This window comes from Notolepis coatsorum, assembly GCF_963971535.1.
Source record: "Notolepis coatsorum genome assembly, chromosome: 13".
Lineage (NCBI taxonomy): Eukaryota > Metazoa > Chordata > Actinopteri > Aulopiformes > Paralepididae > Notolepis > Notolepis coatsorum.
Window position 1 is genome coordinate 13,815,732 of NC_140177.1, and position 23,211 is coordinate 13,838,942.

A 23,211-nucleotide genomic window follows, 5' to 3' on the forward strand; every position below is an offset into this window, starting at 1 on the left:
AGACACACTTAGAGGAACCCAAAGAGCTATTTAACTTGGATTACAATATGGGACCTTCAATATAACCATGTGTCATATCTTGATATAGTTTGTTTTTAGCTCTGATGATGAGAACCATAGAAGGAAATGTGATTTTAAGCATCAGTATGTACAGACTACTTAAAGCGACCTTGGGTCTTATGAAAGGCGCTATATAAAACGAAGTTATTATTATTATTATTATTATTATTATTATTATTATTATTATTATTATTATTATTATTATTATTATTATTATTATTATTATTACTTTAATAATTATAAACTCTCTGAGGTCTTGAGCTGTTTTGTGATATTTTAGGTTTGCCTGGTCAACTTTTATAAAACTTTTGTAAAACCCCAACCCTGTATTTTACAATGAAGTGATGTACATATTTATTTTCAGAACAACCTGGTCTATCAGAATATATGTGATTCAGTTTGGTCAGATCAAGGTATACATGCGTGATGGGGCAGGGTGGAGAGGGGGGGGGGTGATGGGGCAGGGTGCCCTGACCCGCCACAGCCAGGGTGCTCCCTCAGTGCTGCACTCAGCCAATCAGGTCACTCCTCATTGTTTGCACTTCACCTTTGCTATCGAGACATGAGTTAATATTTGGTGAGAGTGACAGTATAAATCAGACAGCCTGAGGCTCCTGTCCTCACATCCCACCCTGACCATGAGAGTGGCTGTCCTCGCCCTGACCATAGCCCTTGTGGGTAAGTATATATATATATAAGCATATTCTATAAGTTAATGCTGGTGTGTTTTTTCTTTTTTAAATAAAGGGTAGTATTTGTATATTTCAAATGATTATTATCTTAATATGAGCTGCAACATAATTCATATTAATGTTTTATTATCCTTGTATCCTCTTTCATAGCCGGCCAACAGGTTAACTTTGGTAAGTCAACCTTATATTACTATGATATCAGACCGTTCACACATCTGCTTTAGAGTTATTTCAATTTATTTATGTACAGGGTAGAAATAGAAACATTGAGTAACGTTTTTATGTTTGAATCCCAGCTCCTGAGTTCGCTGCTGGTCAGACCTATGTGTACCAGTATGAAGCCTGGCTGCTGGGGGGTCTGCCGGAGGATGGTCTGGCCAAAGCCGGAGTGAAAGTCTGGAGCATGGTTCACATCGCCGCTCTCAATGAACAGAACACCTACTTGCTGAAGGTAGGTTGCTAGGTTTTTAGTCAGTTTTTCCTTACTTTCGCATGGAGTATGTCTGGGAGTGTTGCATTTATTTATTTAACATTTTTACTTTGGATTTCATGGTGTTTTTAGTTTTGTCCTTGATTTATTGTGATGTTTCTTCTTGACTTGTTTAAATAAGACGTGTCCGGCCCATGGGGACATTAACGTGTGTTGTCGGGCCTTACAAATACATTTGATTTGATTTGATTTGATTTGGTAAAGCAGTTTGGACAGCGGTCACGAGTCTCACTGCGTGTGGTTTACTAATCAATACCTGAAATGAAGAAAGAAAAACTACTAACCTTACTATTATGCACTTTGCTACTAAGCAATCGACCTCGACTATAGTACTAGTACCTACTATGCTGATATGCACTCAAGACTGTAGCACTCAAGTTCAACACTGTTTGACGGACAATGTTACTGACCCTTAGCTGCCAGAGTTGTACCCTTGCTGCTGACCTGTTGTACATAACTTGTAAGTCACTTTGGATAAAGCAGCTAAATGACTAAATGTAAAATCCACTGAACCTAGAAAATGATCCCTTTTCTTCCTGTAGCTTGTGGACCCTGAAATCTCAGAGTACAGCGGCGTCTGGCCCAAGGATCCCTTCGTCAAAACCCCTCGGCTGACCGCAGCCCTGGCCGCTCAGCTGCTGACGCCCATCAAGTTTGAGTACATCAACAATGTCGTGGGCAAGGTCTACGCCCCGGCCGGCGTCTCTGCAACCGTGTTGAATGTCTTCAGAGGGATCCTGAACATCCTTCAGTTCAACATCAAGAAGACACAGAACGTCTATGAATTGCAGGAGGTAAGGATTGCACGCGTCGCTGAGCAGTTGCTGGTCAGACAAGTATCTTTTGAAGGCCCTGTGAAATCAAAATAGATGTTTATGTTCTTTTATCACGTGTGTCTTGCACTGATTGTCACTTATACGCCAGTATCTGTCTCAACAATGACAAAAAGGTTGTTTTGTAGGTATTCTTAATGGTATTTTAGAGTTTGTCATTTCCTGGAAGATGATTAAATAAATGTTGATGAGTCATCCTGCACATGGGGCATATACTAATTTAGCATCCATTGAAAATGCTTTTCATTGACATTTACAGCACATTGTAGCTTGCTATCTAATGTTAGCTAACATTACAGTAGCTTGCCAATGTTACTAGCGTTGCGTAACATCAGCTTGCTAGCTAATGGGTCGACCGTAATGTACATTCAGCACTATTGACTACTGGAAACGCCAATCAATATCCCTGACCCTCCCTAGCTTCCTGATCAAATAGCATTCTGCTAGCCGTTTCATGGGGACTTTAAGGTGACAACTCAAACTCTGTGCTTGGTTTTGTTTCGTTTATCTAGGCAGGAACTCAAGGTATGTGCAACACTCGCTACACAATAAGTGAGGATCCCAAGGCTGAGCGCATCCAGATTAGCAAGAGCAAGAATCTGAACCAGTGCCAGGAGAGGATCATGAGAGACGTGGGCATGGCTTACATGGAGAAATGTGTTGAGTGTGAGAAGGTAAAATTCATTCCACGTTTATACTTCAGTGCAAAACATTCTATATTGGCAGCTTGATAGGTTAACTTAACAACCACGTCTGTTGTGTCTGCAGAACGGGAAGATGCTGACAGGCACGGCTAACTACGAGTACATCATAAAGCCAGCAGCTACCGGTGGTCTGATCCTGGATGCTAGAGTGACTGAAATTCACCGGTTCTCTCCCGTGAAGGATGTCAACACAGCTGTCGAGATGCAGGCAAAGTATGTCGGAGGAACTGGCGGTAAAGGATGACTATATCACAGTGTTAATCTATACAATGTATTGATTTTGAATCTATTTCCTTTTACAGGCAAAGACTGACCTTCGTCAACATTAAAGCCGCCATAGAGCCCGCAGCCGCGCTGGCGTACATTCACCGTGGATCTGTGCAGTTTGAGATGGCGCCTGAGATGCTCCGCACGCCCCTTCAACTCATCGCCGTCACCAACGTAGCAGCACAGGTAGAGTGACCCACCTGGAGTGATATCTTTTTCAGGGATATCTTTTTATTTTCATTTAGTAGTAGTAGTAGTAGTAGTAGTAGTAGTAGTAGTAGTAGTAGTAGTAGTAGTAGTAGTAGTAGTAGTAGTAGTAGTAGTAGTAGTAGTAGTAGTAGTTAATAGTTTTGCACAATCATTCAACAATCTTTGATTTGCCAGTGACTGAAGCATAATGCTTATACAAGCCTGTCCTATATTCTTAACAAAATTAAGAATCCAAAAGAGTATTACATTTTTTTTTATAAATACAAAAATTATTATTCACATAATTATGTAATCTCCAAAAATAGCTATACAAACCATTTTCTTTAAAACCAAAAGCGAATGACTCATTCTTAAATGTATATCAGCATTGTTCCACAAGTTAACCCCAATAATATAAATACATCTCTTTTTAATCACTTTCTTAATTTTTTGAACAGTACATTTAAACGTCTCTCAAATCATATTTTCTTTCATGTATTGAACAAAAAAAAACGTTGCACACCGTCTGGGAGTAACTTTACTTTAGCTCTGTACATTATTTGCATAATTTTATAATAAACCAAATCATTCCATTTCATAACATGAGACTTTATAAACAGTCGATTTGTGTGGTCATAGTACCCAGCCTTATAAAGGCTCTGAATGGCCCGCTTTTGCAGTAAGACTATTGGATTTACAGTCTTTTTAAATGTCAACCCCCATACTTATGTAAGTAAATATAAGTGGGAGGTAAATGATGTACAAGGCCTTATAGTTTAATATATCCTTACATGTATACAGGATTGCTACTTTTCCATTTCCATTGCATTACCTCCAGACACTCATCCTGTTCTCTTCTCAGGCCCTGGAGGTCCTGGATCACCTGGTCAGGTACAACGTGGCTGAGGTCCACCACGACGCCCCGCTGAAGTTTGTGGAGCTGGTCCATCTGCTGCGTGAGGCAACGAGGGACAACATCGAGGCCATCTGGGCTCAGCACAAGAACAGGTTCCAATACAGATAGAAACACTCATCACACCTTTCTAAACGTCAGTCTTAATGGGGCTGTAAGTGGTATTTCTTTTGTTGAAATAAGTTAAAAAGCACTGCATTCTGACAGCCATCACTGATATAGAACATCTCCCAGTCCCTCCACTCTGCAGAAAATAAATCTTCTGGTATCCTATCCCTCTGTATCCAATCAGGAGAGAGAACTCTACATATTCTTAGTATATAGATATTAGATTTGATAGATTTGATATAGATATTCTTATCATATGCACTTATTTTAACAAAAACAATACCACTTACAGTACCGTTAGTTATCTAAGAGCTTTAGCAAAATTCCACAATATGTTTTATACCTGCCTACTGCTTTCACTGTCTACAACTGCCCTACACTGTAATCACCACTACCTACCTCAAACTATAGTCTACCCATATAACTCTATATGATATACAATAATGCTGTATATCATATACATATATTTATATTTACCGTACATATATTTATCCTCATATGTTTGTATATACCTGCATATAATAATTGTATAAATACTATATCTGTACATATCCCTTACGTACTCAGTTATACCGCTGGCCAGTATCACTACCAGAGTGTCTTTATACCTGTATCACTGTACATAATAATACTATATCACTGTACATACATCTGATTAGCACTATTACTCAGTAGTACTAATTTATACATTTTGTATCCAGTTGTAGATACATTTGAATCTAATCTAATCTAGCTCACAGCGAGCAGATATGTTAAGAGTACGGCTCCCTTCTCCTCCTCATGTTCAGACGCTGGATCCTGGAGGCGCTCCCTGCTGTCGGTTCTCCCCTCGCTCTGAGGTTCATCAAGGAGAAGTTCATTGCAGAGGAGATCACCATCCATGAAGCCGTCCCCATCCTGCTGGCCTGTGTGCACATGGTGATACCAGACGTGGAGACCCTCGCGATCGTTGAGGTTGGTAAACAACACTATGATGGCTCTTAAACAATCTATTGCCTCTCAGAATCTTGAAAATAATATATATATATATATTTATTTATATATTTATATTTACACATGTATAATATGTAAGTATATATATACAGTATATATTTTTTATTGTATAATTCTTCTCCAAAAACCAACAGGAGCTGATTAAACACCCCAGCATCCAGAGACTTCCTGTCCTGCGTGATGTTGCTATGCTCGGTTACGGTACCCTGGTGGCCAAGTTCTGCGCTAACAAACCCACCTGCTCCGCTGACCTGGTGAAGGTAAGGAGATCAGGTCACAGTATCCTCCGTGATTTATATATAATATATATCACACGTCTGGATGATGATATATATATATATATATATATATATATATATATATATATATATATATATATATATATATGTATATATAATATCTATCACACGTTTGGATGAAGTGATGTATATATATAATATATGTATATATAATATATATCACACATCTGGATGATGATTTATATGTATATATATAATATATATCACACGTTTGGATGAAGTGATTTATATATATATGTATATATAATATCTATCACACATCTGGGTGAAGTGATTTGTATATATGTATATATAATATAATAATATATATCACACGTCTGGGTGAAGTGATTTATATATGTATATATAATATATATCTGGATGATGATTTATATGTATATATGTATATAATATCTATCACACGTCTGGGTGAAGTGATTTGTATAATTTATATATGTATATATATAATATATATCACACGTCTGGGTGAAGTGATTTATATATGTATATATAATATATATCACACGTCTGGATGATGATATATGTATATATATATAATATAATATATATATCACACGTCTGGGTAAAGGAACATTCTGACGGATCCTCAAACCTCCTCAGGAATTCCACAACCTCGCAGCAGAAGCCGCCGCGAAGGGAGACATGGAGAAGCTCACCATGCTCCTGAAGGTGCTCGGTAACGCCGGCCACCCTGCCAGTATTAAGACCATTACCAAGCTTCTGCCGGGGATGGGAGCCGCCGCAGCCAACCTGCCCCTGAGAGTCCACGCTGATGCCGTCCTGGCGCTGAGGAACATCGCCAAGAAGGAACCTAAGATGGTAGGAACTCAAGTGTATTCATCATTTTGGTATTTAATCTTTATTTAACCAGGGAGGTCAATTAAGAACAAATTCATATTTACTTTACAATGTCGGCCTGGCGAGAGGACAACAATTATTTAATAAAATAGAAAAGAGACAGACAGACAGATATCACGAGAGATTAATCAAAACACACATCAAACATAATACAATTACAAGGTATGTAAGACATGAAGCAGAACAGACAGATTACAGTTAAAAGGCTGGGTGACAGTGGCAGGTGTGTGTAAACAACTCTGTAATAGAGTCAAAGTAGTGAGGGGATCAAGTTCAAGTGTTTTGCATCTCGTTCCAACTACTGTGAGCAGCTCTGGTGTAGAGATATGGTGAGCAGCTCTGGTGTTATAGAGATATGGTGAGCAGCTCTGGTGTTATAGAGATATGGTGAGCAGCTCTGGTGTTATAGAGATATGGTGAGCAGCTCTGGTGTTATAGAGATATGGTGAGCAGCTCTGGTGTTATAGAGATATGGTGAGCAGCTCTGGTGTTATAGAGATATGGTGAGCAGCTCTGGTGTTATAGGGAGTAGATGACAATTTCAACAAGTGTGTCAGACCGAGGGAGGTTTTGTAAATGAGTAAGCCAATGCATTTCTCGTCGAGAGTGTAATGATGGCCAATTTACAGACTTGTACAAGTCACAGTGATGTGTTGAAAGTAATCAGAAAGTCAGATGGGAATATATATATCACAAGCAGCTTTGTAACAACGTTGTTCTTGTCAAGTCAAGTCAAGTCTAGTCACTGTGAGCATCTGAACATGACACTATTCATATTTTCTTGCACAATAAATATTAAAGTGTAATATATATTTTTCTACAATCCTGCACAATTGTACATCCCTGTCATATATGATATGCTATTGTATTTGTATTCTAATTTAGTTTATATATTCCATTTTATTGTATTGTTCATGTTGATGACACCAAATGACACAACACACATTCCTTACATGCAAAGACCTTTCTGCTCTGCTTCTGACTCTAGGTCCAGGAATAAAGACTGTTCTGATCTGCTTCTGACTCTAGGTCCAGGAATAAAGACCTTTCTGCTCTGCTTCTGACTCTAGGTCCAGGAATAAAGACTGTTCTGATCTGCTTCTGATTCTAGGTCCAGGAATACAGACTGTTCTGATCTGCTCCTGACTCTAGGTCCAGGAATAAAGACCTTTCTGCTCTGCTTCTGACTCTAGGTCCAGGAGTTGGCTCTTGCCCTGTTCAAGGAGCAGACCGCTCACCCTGAGGTGCGCATGCTGGCGTGCATTGTGCTGTTCGAGACCAGGCCGGCCATGGGCCTGGTGATGGCACTGGCTGATGCCCTGAACGCAGAGAAGAGCCTGCAGGTGGCAAGCTTCGCTTATTCTCACATGAAGGCTCTGACCAGGAGCACTGCTCCCGACTTCGCCGCAGTGTAAGTGCCGTTTCGTCTTAAAGGTCCTGCGGTGCATTTTGTTGGTTCAAATAAGTGTTACAGTAAATACTGTACATCCCGGCAGCCGTCACTATAGAGTGTCTCCCAGTCCCTGCGCTCTGCAGTAAACAGGAAATACATTTCCTGGTATCCCTTCCCACTTTATCCAATCGGGAGAGAGAACCCTAGATAGATTTTCTTATTTACTTATTTCAAGAAATCTTGCCAAGCCAAATTTGCTGGCAGATTAATTTAATAGTTTCAAGCACATATTTGTTTTTATTTCTTATTCTTGTCAGACCATTTTTGCAGTGTGGAGTTATCTCTCCTGATTGGATAAAGTGGGAAGAAAGTGCCAGAAAGTGTATTTTGTGTTTTGTATTTTGTTTACTGCAGAGCGGAGGGACTGGGAGACCCATGTTACTGACCAGACACTCTATATCAGTGATGGCTGTCAGAATATAGAGATATTATTACATGTAGACCACTTATTTTAACAAACGTAAAATACCACTTACCGCATCTTTAATGTAATTTGATTTTACTTCATGCATATAATATCATACTGTATAATATCATAATGTATAATATACTGTATAATAGCATAATGTATAATATACTGTATAATATCATACTGTATAATATCATAATGTATAATATACTGTATAATATCATAATCTATAATATCATACTGTATAATATCATAACATATACATTTTTTATCACAGTGCCGCCGCTTGCAATGTTGCCATCACCCGCCTGAGTCCCAAGATGGACCGCCTGAGCTTCCGCTACAGCAGAGCCATCTACCTCGACAGATATTACAGTGAGATATTATGGAACGCCAAAGGGTTCACATTTTTATTTATTTTTTTATCCACTTTTTCTCCCATTTTTCTATATTTTCCAATTTCGTATCATCCAATTCAACCCTCCCCTGTCACGAATGCTGTTTCTTGCCTCCCACAAGCCTGCTGCAATGTGGACTAAGTCATACATAGCACAAGTCCCCTCCGGTACTTGAGGTAACAGCAGTCGCATCTTTTCACCTGCGCAGCTCGATCTCTCAGTGGCGAGGAGTAACGCGTGGGAGGCTCACGCTGCCCCCGACACTTCCTGATTCTACTGCGCAGGCGCACCAACCGACCTGTAGGAGTCGCTGTCCACAACGCCCGATCCCCACCCATCAGTTTCCCACCCCCTAATACGGCCAATGTGTATTAGTACGGACGACCAGCTAAACTGAAAGCAATGTGGATCGCTGGTCTCGAACAGGCGAGCCCAGCGTCTCCAGTATTCGTGGCGAGCGCCTTGCCCACTACGCCACGTAGCCGCCCACCAAAGGGTTCACATTTACGCCTAAATTCTCCACCCGTCACACAATGTACAATTAACGCTGTTAAATGAACGCCACCAGGCATTCAATGAACGCGTGGTGCCATCTGGCGTATTAAGCGCCTGACAACGTTCATTGAATAAGATCCAAGAATCCATAAGATATTAGTTTGCGTCTATCGACACCTTTCTTGTGTATCGCATCACTAACGGTTCCCCCGCGCTGCAGGTCCCCTGATGGCTGGTGCCGCTGCCAGTGCGTTCTACATCAACGAAGCGAGCAGCATTCTGCCCCGCGCCATCGTGGCCAAGGCTCGCATCTACCTGGCAGGAGCCGCTGCTGACGCCATTGAGGTGAGAATAGACACGTCTTATTATCTATTACTGTAGATTCAAGAGTCAACATGCAGGATCCGCCTAAAAATACATACCTAAGTAAATGGAAGATTGATCCACTTCTCCAAGGTCCATTTGCATGTTCTTGGTATCTAGGGACATCTATGGATCTCAGGGAATGTATTCCCAGTGTCAGAAATATTGTGTCTGTTACTAGGCTTGAGTAAATTGTAATGAACCAAAGGAGAATATCAATTCTATTCTTTATTATTAAAATCTTTGATGGTGAATAACACCATGCTAAAAATGACCAGACATGAAGAACTGCCACTGAGCTACTTCAGCACCTTCTTGAGATCACATGTACAAAAAATCTAAGCAAATTAATAAAGGGAAGATGATTAAACAAAAGGCTTTGTAGATACAGTACTGAATTCTGCCATCCGGACACATACAATTTGAAATATGATTATAATATAGAATATCAGGCCTACAGTATAAATTACCTTATTGTGGTCAAGTCGCACATCTATGGATCAGGCCAAATCTCCCCTTTCCAATGGCAGAGTTCAATCTGGATTTAGTATCACCAGGCGTGCAGCAAAAACCGTGAATGAAATCTACTGTAAGTACAGTTACAGCCATTTTTCATCAGATTGCAACGTTTTTTGCTAGATGTTCACAGAAAGGTAGAAAACTAACTGCGTTCTAATTTATGCCAATAACATTCAGGTTTGTGGCAGATAATACCAAAAAATTTGATAAATAAAAAAGTCAATCCACAAGTCATATGATTGACAGGAGCTGGCTTGAGCTGGGTAGTGTCATTTTTCAAAATTCCAACGCCCATCGAAAGCCCTGGGTCTCCTCTCCTGACTACAAACAAAATGGCGGCACGCATTTCCTAGCATCGATATTCGCTAGTTTCTGAATAGATTTCCAAAACTCATATTTCACTAATAACACTTTAACCTATTGGTAAACAAACTTATTGCTGAAAATATACACCTGACTGCTGTCTTGACAGGGTTAGGGTCTTTACTCTTGGCTACATTTGGAAGAAAAAAAACGCAACATTAATTCATACAGTCTGTAGAGATGGATTTATGGCGTGATGTCATTTGCGGTCCACCACCGGACCACTCCGGCTTAAGAGGTTAAAGAGGCAGTTACACCGTATGATGGAAATCTGACTTTGCTATTCTCCCCTTCACACAAGATAATCCCAGAACATTTAGACTTAAACTAGAATAAACATTTTGAGAAAAACTGTAATGCTAAAATAAAGTGTAAAATTAAATCTTAAAAAAGTTGAAAATAAGTGACAGTATTGCACACTTTTTGCACTGTTCTTATTCTGTCTATTTTATACTAATTTCTGCACTTTATGCATTGCTTTTATTTTGTCAGAAACCTGCTAATAGTGTTATAGATTTTAATCAGATCAGAAATCTATCATAATCAATAAGTATGGAAAAGGCGAAAGTGCGCTTTTCATGAAATATTTAAGCATTACATCATGCAACGGAGTGTGTTATACGCATTAGATCATGCCTAGGGGTAGTTGTTAGGCCCGACGTGCAGCGGAGTGTCGTTAGACCCCCCTAGGCGTGATCTAATGAGTATAACACACAATTTCAAGTGATGTAATGCTTTATACAATGGCCGAATTCACCCAACCTTATTGCTATACAATAAACACACAGTAATTGAAGCATAATGGAGATTTATTCACAAAACTATCCACAGAAAAAGTAGGTAAAAGATAAATAAAAAAAGTTGTCTCCGTGTCTAGAAGCAGAGGGAGGTGCTACAAAGCATGCCATCTAACAATAAACTTCATATAAATCCTGCGATTTATTATTGTTTTGACAATGGGTCATGACAAACCAATTACATAATCCAACATATGTGTAAACAACTAACATATTCCAGTTGACTGTATATATTTTTTTATTATTCGTTACGAATATATCCATACTTCCATTGTGTCCGGGACATCCAGTGAAATCGCTTCGTGTGACAGTGTCCTTTTGAAGCAGAGGTAGGTGCTACAAAGCATGCCATCTAACAACAAACTTCATATAAATCCCGCGATTTATTATTGTTTTGTCAATGGGTCATGACAAACCAATTACATAATCCAACACATGTGTAAACAACTAACATATTCCAGTTGACTGTGTCTTTTTTAAATTATTCGTTCAAAATATATGCATACTTCCATTTGTCTATCTATGGCGGATTCATTCAGTCTCATTAAAAAATTAAAAATAAAATGTTATTCGGTTGTGGGAGGGATCTGGGGTCACGTGGAGTGTGTTATACGAAATAACAACATCTAACTTGACTGTTTCAGCCAATCAGAATCAAGAAATTTGCATGCCATTGTATAAATTAAAACATTGTCTTATAGATTTCAATGACATTATTATTATTATTATTGTTGTGAAGGGCCAGATTAAACCGAATATATATATTTATTATATATATATATTTAATTGTATTTGTATATTCTCTAATATTCCCTGATATCCCTTGTATATTCCTTGTACAATATGCATTGAATATCCATTCTAGCCTACTGAACATCCCATAATAGTCTCCGTTCTACTATTGGTCGAGACCTTGGTGCCAGGCTGCCATACCCCCCAGACCCAGTTCAAACGTACCGCTCAACATGTACGAACAAGTCCTAGTTCCGCGTAGGAATCTGGCTACCGCACCACTAATGGGACTATTTGTTCATAGTGCGTATATATACTGCGCTACTAAAGTAGGACTTCCTTTTCAGTCCAGTTTCTTACCCTCCAATAGAGTGACAGACGTAAAGCCTCCCCGCGACGCCACGTGTGGGAGTAAGGCCAAGTTCGGCCTACCATCGGTATTGAGACATCGTGTATATTAATATTTGAATAGTCATATTTGGCACTATATCGTCGAGTTGGACGTAGTCTATTAAGCTAATAATAGTCTGTTAATATATAGTGCTTCGTACGGTGAGAATACTACCGTAGTCAGCACCCCATCGTTTCGGGCAGAAAACTGGCTGCTTATTCAGGATGATCGACCCCATGTGAGATTGCACCCGAGGAGCCCCAGAGCCGACGAGCGAGTGGACCTGTATACCGGATTATTCTACCGACGACAGCCCGCCTTCCCAGGCACGGATTATGCTTTGTATACGTTGATTATTCCATGGATAAAGACCCCCGACACTGCCGTGTGTTGGAACCCCCCCCCCTGGAGAGGACGCAAGGTGAGGAGACGCTCTGCAAGACGAGGTCGCTTCACGTCTCTCCTCCGTGGACCGGAGGACGCCGGCCCACAAAGAGTCCATCTGCTTTCATCTGCGGTCCAAGGATCGCCGGCGCATTGAACGGCACTACAGTGGGTTCACCTGGGATACCCTTGGCCGGATGAGGCAGCCGGACTCTACCCCCCCCCCCCTTCCTACTCCTGTCGGCTTACAAGCGACCGGATTAACCCCCCCCCTAGTGTATCCAGTCTATAATCATTAAAGTATCATTGCTGTTATTCCTTAACTATTCCAGGTCGTATATGTACCACCTGCGCCTTCAGAGATTGGACATTCTCTATTGATATACCGACGAATACTCTTGCCATAAAAGTGCATACTAATTCCCATTCATAAATGTGATTGATTTGATTAAGTGCTTGCTCTACACACCATCGCTGTGTAGAAATAAAGACCTATTTCTAATTCGTACATTTGTGTTGGATCCGTTTCATCTACGTGACAGTGTTCATCATAATATATTTATGCCGAGTACTGGGTGGCCGAATATTAAGTACAAAGGTAGTGGTAGTAAGTATCATATCTAGTAATACAGTCAGGGAATTGTACCCCTCAGTTACAATTATTATTGATCATGTTTGTCGCTCCTCAGGTTGGGATCAGAACTGAGGGACTGCAGGAGGCTCTTCTGAAGATCCCCAACGCCGCTGAGAACGCCGACAGGATCACCAAGATGAAGCGTGCCATTCAGGCTGTATGTTTCTGTCGGAGAGAGTTAGAAAAGTCGTGTTTTAAACGTGACAGAGACCCGGCGGCCTTACACCTGTCTTCTGTCCCCACAGCTGACCGACTGGAGGGCGTCCCCCAGCAGAAAGCCCCTGGCCTCCATGTACGTCAAGCTGTTCGGACAGGAAGTGGCCTTCGCCAACATCGACCAGGCAATTGCGGTATGTAACCTCAACACAAGAACAGCTTCTACCCCTCTGCAGAGGGTCTCGTCAACAAGGCTCAGGACCCCCACTGACCCCCCCCCCCCACTGATTTTTCAACAGATTGCCACGGGACCCCTTCGTGAATATGGCATGGCTGCGTTCAGGGCCCTGGTGGCCGGCGTCAAAACCCAGTACGTCATGCCCATGCTGGTGTCTGAGGTGCGCCGCATCCTGCCCACAGCCGTCGGTCTGCCCATGGAGTTCAGTCTGTACTCCGCCGCCGTGGCAACTGCTTCTCTCGAAGGTACGTCCAAACCTTTCACCACTACTGCTTCTCTCTGTACGAGTGTTCTAAAACCTTTCACCACTACCGCTTCTCTCAAAGGTACCTGTGTTCCAAACCTTTCACCACTACCGCTTCTCTCGAAGGTATACGTGTGTTCCAAACCTTTCACCACTACCGCTTCTCTCGAAGGTACGCGTGTTCCAAACCTTTCACCACGGGGCAAGTCATCCAAAGCATCCGTTAGGATCCACTGAAAACCATTTTTTTTTGTATATTGTATATTTTGTATTAACATTTTTGCATTTAGTCATTTAGCTGACGCTTGTATCCAAAGCGACTTTGTTCAGTGCGACAGGTCAGCAGGAAGGGAAACTCTTACAGCTTAGTAACAATGTTCATCAAACAGTGTTGAAACTTGGGTGCTGCGGTGTGCATAGTAGTAAAGACACATTAGCATAGTAGGTACTAGGTAGTAATATAGGCAAGGAAGATTATTACACTATTGTATAGTGTTTGATCTTTATTCTTTAACTTGTCACTGTATGAAGCACAATCTCAGGAGGGTCATACAGAACCAAGCATTTCACTGTAATGTACATTACATGTGACAAAGTAAACAAAACTTGAACTTGTGTTCATAGTGAGGGCCACCATGACGCCTCCCATGCCCGAGGCTTTCGACATCAGACATCTGCTGAAAGCCGACGTGAGGCTGGAGGCCACTATTGCGCCGAGGTAGAGTTCACATCACACCTCCCTGTCTGGAGAAATACCTTGTAATCCTTTATCATCATTCGTATTAAGTGTCTTTGAACTGAAAAGCGATCACCCCTCTCCTCCAGCATCGCTGTCCACACATTCGCAGTGATGGGAGTGAACACGGAGTTCATCCAGGCTGCTGTGATGGCAAGAGCCAAGGTCAACATCATTCTCCCCGCAAAGATGGCCGCCAGAATTGACATCGCCGAAGGCAACTTCAAGTTTGAGTTTTTGCCTGTACCTGCTCCTGCTCATGTTGCAAAAGCAAGGTAAAAGATGACTATGACCCTATTCACGGCTCTACACTGTAATCATAGTAATCACAACTACCTATAATACTATAGTCTATATAACTCTGTATGATAGCATGTACAATAGTGCTGTATATACCAGATATATACATTTATATATTTTATATTTATTTGTATATTATATATCCATATCTGTCTAAATATAACCGCATATAATATATACCTACTTATACACCTGCATATAACCCATATAGCTCTGTATGATAACATGTACAATAAGGCTGTATATACCGTACATATATATTTATTCTTATATACCGAATATATCTCTATCCACATCTGTCTGTACATACCTGCATATAATCATTTTTACACATCTGTAGATACTATATCTATACATAACCCTTACATTATGAATACATTATGTACATTATGAATATTACTATGTACTTCTGATTAGTACTACACTCAATAGTACTAATTTATATATGTTATACCCAGTTTAATCACCTGTACATTGTATATTATTATTGCACTTTACTGTTACATTTGCACTCTGGTTGGATGCCAAACCTATTTTCATTGTACTGTACTTGTGCTGTATGATGACAATACATTTGAATATAATCTAATCTAATCTAATCTAATACAATTTGAGTCAACATGTCTATTATTTCCTTCAACAGCTTTGAAACATTCGCTGTAGCAAGGAATATAGCGGATGCAGCAGAAAGAATCACGCCTATCCCTGCCAGACCTGCTGCATTCATGTCAGCCGCGGCCGCATCCAGGCAGGCCTCCGCAGTCGCCGGCAGTGCGGTAGGTTGCTTTGATCTTTCCAGAGAACAGTTATTGAAGATGTTATTGAAGGTAACTTCGACGGAACCACTAGTACGTTGTAAAAAAAAAAAAAAACCTTCACTCCCTTTCCTTTTCAATTCCAGTCCATGTCTTCTGAGATCATCTACCCCGAGGAGGCGGCCCACATGAAGCCCGTCATCGGGGCCCCGGCAGCTCCCATCAGTGGGTCCTTCTGCGCTCAGGCCCTCGGCCTCCGGGCCTGCCTGGAGCTCTCCTCCGAGAACGCAGCCTTCCTCAGAGACGACCGGCTGCTCAACTACGTGATCGGAAGGCATTTCGCCAAAGCAGTGGTGACAGCAGGCAAGTACACAAGTACACAAGAACACAAGTACACAAGTACATGAGTACACAAGAACACAAGTACACAAGTACATGAGTACACAAGAACACAAGTACACAAGAACACAAGTACATGAGTACACAAGAACATGAGTACACAAGAACACAAGTACACAAGTACATGAGTACACAAGAACACAAGAACACAAGTACACGCGTACACAAGAACACAAGAACACAAGTACAAAGAACACAAGTACACAAGAACACAAGTACACAAGCACACAACTACACAAGAACACAAGTACACAAGTACACAACAACAAAACAACACAAGAACACAAGAACACAAGAACACAAGTACACAAGTACACAAGAATACAAGTACACAATAACACAACAACAAAACAACACAACAACACAAGAACACAAGTACACAAGTACACAAATACACAAGAACACAAGTACACAAGTACACAAGAACACAAGAACACAAGCACACAAGAACACAATCATCTGAATCTGAACTGCAATAAAACACAACTGTTGCATCCTCATGTCTGTTTGCAGTGGAAGGCGAGGTCGTGGAGAGGCTGGAGATGGAGATTCAGATCGGAGCGAAGGCCGCACAGAAGATCATCAGACAGATCAACATGAGCGAAGAGGAAGTCGTGGAGCTGATGCCGGCCCTGAAGAAGCTGAAGAAGATCCTGGTTCCCGGGCTGAAGGCCAGCTCCAGCAGCTCTCGCTCCAGCTCCAGCAGAGGCAGAAGCAGCAGCAGCTCCAGCAGGTCCCTGTCCTCCTCCTCCAGTGCCAGGTCCTCCAGTTCTCGTCTCTCCAAGGTAAATGCTTCAGCAACTGCTCCTCAACGTCGAATAGAAGAATCACAAGTTAATACGTCAAACGAACGTGTGAAGTGATTTTGAAAAATCTTGTTTCCAAACAGGCTGAAGTTTTCATCCATAGATTCAAGAAGAACCACCAGAAGCAGGTAGGAGTCTGGTGACTCAGATGATAGACACACAAGAACACAAGAACACAAGAACACAAGAACACAAGAACACAAGAACACAACAACACAAGAACACAAGAACACAAGAACACAACAACACAACAACACAACAACACAACAACACGAGAACACAAGAACACAACAACACGAGAACACAAGAACACAAGAAACATGCCTAGCAGATGCAGCAGATATCGTTCCACTAAAGTCCTTGGTTTTGCTTCACAGACTGCTGCCTCACAAGCCTCCCAGGCCAGAGTCTCCAGAAGCAAGAGCAGCGCTGCCAGTTTTGAAGCCATCTACCAGCAGGTGGAGCTTCTTCTCTCCTTCCGAGTTCAAGGGTCAACTATTCAGTATGAGCTTGTAGGTTGAATTAAAACATTGTTTTTTTCCACTTAGACCAAAATCGTGGGCAACGCCGCCGCTCCCATCATGACTATCATCATGCGCGCCGTGAGAGCGGATCGAAGGTTGGTGGGATATCAGATCACCGCCTTCCTGGACAAGCCCACAGCCAGTATGCAGATCGCCGCCGCCTATCTGGACGCGGCTGAGAAATGGAGGATCTGTGCCCAAGCCGCTGTGCTCAGCGTGCACAAAGTTTCCGTAAGATACTATCTTCTGCGCGAGTAAACGCTAACATCAGAAGCGTCGACGCATCAATGCAATATTCCTACGGATGAATGTGTTTTATACAAGCTTGAACAATAGCTTAGTAAACCACTCATTTTCCCTCATAGGCCAAGTTCGCCTGGGGAGCGGAATGCAGAGAATACGACGCCATGATCACGGCCGAGACGGGTCTGATGGGAGCGGATCCCGCAGCGCGCCTCAGAGCCTCTTGGGTTAGACTGCCCAGAGTGCCCTACGCAGCCATGTATGAGCTCTCCTTTCTCCACAGTATTCCATGTCAAATATCGCAATAGAACACAATGTCTCATATATATATATATATATTTATTTATTTATTTCTTACCACTAGTGCAGCCAAGTACATTCCTGCAGCAGTGGCCATGGCTGGCCTGACTGCGGTGAAAGCAGAGAACAGTGAGAAGCAGTTTTCCTTGACTCTGGTTGCAACATCTCCGAGGACCTTTGACTTCTTCATGAAGTCACCAAAGGTAGGGGAAACTTTTCCCTCTAATGCTGACTTTTTGTTCAGATATAAGGAGTGTTTTTATGTGAGAACAAATTAGGGATATTTTTGGGTACAGGATATGGCAGAGGACAGATGACTTCATTAACCTTGATTTACCCGTTGAATGCCACCATCCACTTCAATGTTAGCGTTAAAAACGCCTAATCTATGTTTTAAATTATGACTATGTGTTTAATCTGCCCGTCGCTTATCAATGACTTGTTTGCAGTCAACATTGTCAAAGCGGATTGTTTTTTTATCGGTTCATTTTCGTTTTATAGCATTTTGAAAAGCCCTCGTTTTCAAGGAAAATATAAAGATTCCATGCTAAAAGACATTTACTGGAATATTCTAGAATACACAAAAACGTTGTCATTTTTCGGCCTATTATGAATCGTTTTCAAATAAACGCTAGATTATCGATAGTATATGTGTACGTATGCACGCTATAGACGTGAGCTGAAAAATCGATTCTCTTATTTCCTCATCAGCGATCGCGCACACACAGACACATCACACATATGGCAAACGCTGAGATCTCAGCGAATACAACTCTGATTATCCCAAGACTGGTCAAATAGATTCCTTACCTCAGATAAGATGTTCTCCAAAAAGATTATTCCAATTCCTGATCGCCATTCTAAATATCGATCACGCTTATTGATTGATTATTGGCTGCTGTGAATATATATTCCAGGCTGATTCCCGTCCCGCGATGACTTCCATGTTGATCAGACAGATTGCCAGCACAAGGAGCCAGCTGGCTCCGCCTCTACATATCTAAGCGACTGACCTGCAGTTACACAGGGATAGACGATAGGGGGCGCTTTTTTCCATTCTGAGCTCCTGTAGGGGTTGGTGTACCAACGGGAGAATCGGGTGATGAAATATGAATTCAGATTGCTAATAAAACAATAAAACGAGATATGTCGTCCGTGGCACTGAAAGGGTTAACTGGGTCTTGTCACCTATATTTTCATTGAAATGTTGGTGGCCGCTTAATATCCCACTCATGTTGTATAATATCATACAGCACATATACATTTTAACGATTTGAAGCATTGATTCCAGGGGCTTTGACTATCTAAGTTTCAATCTGATCCAAATCCTCTCATTATCCCAGTGATTATTCCGCTGATAAACCAAAGATTTAAAAATCTTCTAAAAAAGTTTGACGCCATGATGAGCTCATTACTGGACTCAAATGCTGCTACAATGCTCAGCCACTTTACTGCACACTCGTGCATCAATATCACGTGCAATTATTTTAGCTTGTCGAATGTGTACTTATTTTTAATTGTATTTACTTTACTTAGTTGTACTTGTTTTATTGCACATACCGCAGATTCATTCATTGTATATAAATACCTGCTTTTTCCCCCTGTAAATTCTTGCCTTTTTTATTCCTTTGTGCTGTGGAGCAAACGGAGAGTAAGAATTCCATTGTACTTGTTATCTGAATCTGAATCTGAAAAGATCCAGCTCCCTTCCAAGAGCCCTAATCCCATCACTAGTGTCTGATAGTAATCCTTTTCAACTCTTCACAGGAGACCATGTACAAAAAGGCCATCTATATCCCCATCGCCGTGCCCATCAAGGAAGCCGGTCTGATTCCCTTCGATGACAGCATTGTAAACAAAATCCACTTCATGTTCACTAAGGCCACTGCAGGTAAAACCAGCTGTTGCTTTTGTTTTGTTCTAAAAAAAAATTATTGGTGAAGGGCAACATAGGTGTTTAATGGTTTTATCACTTGTCGTTCTCAGCTCAGTGCAGCATGGAGAGAGACATGCTGACCACATTCAACAACAGGAAGTACAAGAACGAGATGCCGCTCTCTTGCTACCAGGTGTTGGCTCAGGACTGCACCCCAGAACTGAAGTTCATGGTTCTGCTGAAAAAGGACCTCACTGTTGAACGGAACCACATTAACGTGAAAATAGCTGACATGTAAGTTTACTCGTTCAAGGAGAGGGTTTGAGATTAGGGTTAATAATAGAATATTACTTTACTCTGTATTGTATCAGAATATTGTCATAATCATTTCATACAATTCTGCACAATCTAAATGAATGATAACCACATATAAACACAAATAAAAATGTGATCTTCAATATTGATGTATTATCATGCAGTTCAACAGCAATTGGATTATTTATCTTGTGATTTTGCATACATGAACAGATATTGTTAGGATATCCTAATTCCAGATGATTAGCTTGATGTGAACTTCTTCTATATCGCCCAGCCCTACTTGAAATCATACTGGCACATTACCACATAATAAATACACCATTTGCCATTTTTAGTGATATTGACCTGTACCCCATGGGCAATGAGATTCTGGCGAAGGTTAATGGTTTGATCATTCCCGCTGCTAACCTGCCATACCAGCATCCATCAGGTAAGCTGCAATTTTGGTGCAAAATCTTACATTTTCTGTCACTCATTATGAAAGGTTAAGTGATCTCTTCATTAACGTGTTCAATGGCTACGTCTTCAGGTACAATTCAGATCAAGCAGAAGGGCCAGGGCCTCGCTCTCTATGCACCCAGCCACGGCCTCCACGAAGTCTACTTCGATGCCGCCGCATGGAAGGTGAATGACCATCAATTCGCAGTCATCTTAGATTTGTCCCGAAAATTGGTTTTCAAAAGAATGAACTTGAACGCTCTGTTGTTGGATTTGCTCGTCAGGTTAAAGTTGCGGACTGGATGAAGGGACAGACTTGTGGACTCTGTGGAAAGGCTGACGGCGAGGTCAGACAGGAGTACCGCACACCTAACGGACGCGTGACCAAGAACGCCATCAGCTATGCGCATTCCTGGGTCCTGGCCTCTCAGAGCTGCCGCGACACCACCGGTAAGACGCTCCTCTGCATGTTGTCCTCCTGGAAGCTCCTCTGCATGTTGTCTTCCTGGAAGCTGTGTCTTTGCATGTTGTCTTCCTAGAAGCTGTGTCTCTGCATGTTGTCTTCCTGGAAGCTGTGTCTCTGCATGTTGTCTTCCTGGAAGCTGTGCAGGGGACGGAGAAAGCAACCAGGCCACTTTACCAAGAAAAGGCCTTTTAAGAATCACGCCGCCACCTTACACATTAATCTTAATAATAGTAATACCTTTATCTATATAGCTCCTTTCATACATGGATTGCAGCTCAAAGTGCTTCACAGCAAATAGCATAAAATTAGCATACAGTTGACAGAATAAAAGCAATGTAGAAAGTGCAGACATAAGAATAAAATAAGTACAATGTTGCTCGAAGGCATGTGAACCCGCCCAGGAACAGCCAGTCCCCCAAACACCCCACACATCAATCCCCACCACATCCCCATCCAAGACACATCCCCTGATAAAGCACGTCATGACCGAAGGAAAACACAAACAGCCAGAACACTACTAAAAACTACGGTTTTAGGTTTTCCATGTTTCACATCCGTGCCTCTCCGTTCCAGAATGTTACATGAAGCTGGAGTCTGTGAAGCTGGAGAAGCAGATGGTCGTCCATGGTGTGGCCTCCAAGTGCTACTCGGTGGAGCCCGTGCTGCGCTGCCTGCCCGGCTGCATGGCCGTGAGGACCACCCCTGTCACCGTCGGCTTCCACTGCCTGCCGGCCGGTGAGTCTGACACAGAGAGCGGTAGATTTGTGACCGAGCCCAGCGGTTCGTGGCACAAGTCTCCCCCTCTGTCATTTTTCAGAATTTATTTCAGATTATGAAAGTATACAGAATGTACAGCTTTCAAATGATGTGTCATACGTTGAAAATATTTGAAGAAGATGTGCTTATTTTTATCTAGTTAAACCTCAAGTCTCAGAGCAGAGAAAAACAGAGAAGTTTGGCTGCATTTTTAACACCTTGGCAGTCAGGTACTAGGTGTCACAAGAAAGTTTTTACTATTTAGAGATACTAAATATCTGTTACAGTTACAGTTAGCTGTTAGCTGTTACAGTAAATATGTTCTTAAACATTCAAATTGTGATAATATGGAAACTTCCAGATATGAGTCTCTTACCGCTGGGCCCGGTCACATTTAACGGTCGGTGAGACATTATCACATCTCCGCTTGCCGCTGTTAAATTTTCATTTCGTTTTTAGATTCTCCCCTGAATCGCGCTGCGGGTCTGACCAACATCTACGAGAAGAGCGTGGACCTGAGGGAGACCACCGAGGCCCACGTGGCCTGCAGGTGCACTGCTCAGTGCGCTTAGAGATCCCGCGCCGGAGGCGGCCGCTGCTACTACATCGACATCCTGTAAAGAAGAACGCTGATGATCGTTCAAACTGTAAATTAAAGTATGCTTATAAAGGAATCCAGTTCTCTGTGGTTACTTTTCTTTCTTCTCTTCATGTTTAACAGGCCCATCAGAGACCCACATTTTGAGTGTTAACAGGCCCACTAGAGACTCACAGTTTGAATGTTAGCAGGCCCACTAGAGACCCACAATTTGAGTGCTAACAGGCCCACTAGAAACCCACAGTTTGAGTGTTAAAGGGGAACTATCTTATAAATGGCCTTTTTGAGTGTTTAGCATTGTTTCCTAGCTATGTGAACTTATATTAATATGATCTATGTCTCTAATTCTCATATTGGCGCATTCTTCCAATTCTCATCTCACAATATTCACCCTCACTGAACTGAGTCATCTGAAAATGTGATAATTTGTGATGTCAGAAAGACACCGCTGCATGTTAATGGCGAGGTACAAGATGAGCTGCACACAGTGGTTGGAGCCCAGGCTGCGTGTTGCTTTTTAACAGCGGAGGAGTGCAAGAATGTGACAATGTGACCATGTGACCGCGGCAGCGTGAGAGAGCGGCAGTGCGGAAATAGGCTGTCTATTGCCATTCTCTAAGACAAACGCTAACCTTAACCATCTCCTTAACAGCGCCTAAACTTAACCTTTCTAACCTTAACCAACTCCGAAACAATGCCTAACCTTAACCTTAA

General features: G+C 41.7%; 1 protein-coding gene across 1 annotated transcript; it reads left to right on the plus strand.

Moving 5' to 3' along the window:
• Positions 1–698: 698 nt before the first annotated feature.
• On the plus strand, positions 699–22,471 carry LOC311239253 (vitellogenin-like; the record flags this gene model as incomplete). Its single annotated transcript, XM_084327559.1, has 31 exons — positions 699–738; positions 1,049–1,203; positions 1,785–2,036; positions 2,588–2,734; positions 2,844–2,992; positions 3,082–3,232; positions 4,098–4,243; positions 5,045–5,210; positions 5,384–5,509; positions 6,149–6,367; positions 7,600–7,817; positions 8,546–8,643; positions 9,382–9,506; positions 13,400–13,501; positions 13,590–13,983; positions 14,607–14,700; positions 14,808–14,993; positions 15,662–15,794; positions 15,920–16,148; positions 16,686–16,957; positions 17,062–17,106; positions 17,356–17,436; positions 17,527–17,733; positions 17,868–17,972; positions 19,813–19,936; positions 20,032–20,215; positions 20,575–20,669; positions 20,769–20,863; positions 20,962–21,127; positions 21,717–21,878; positions 22,359–22,471. The coding sequence occupies 31 exons, from the start codon at positions 699–701 to the stop codon at positions 22,469–22,471; spliced, it is 4,779 nt and encodes a 1,592-aa protein (XP_084183685.1).
• Between the last annotated feature and the right edge of the window lie 740 nt (positions 22,472–23,211).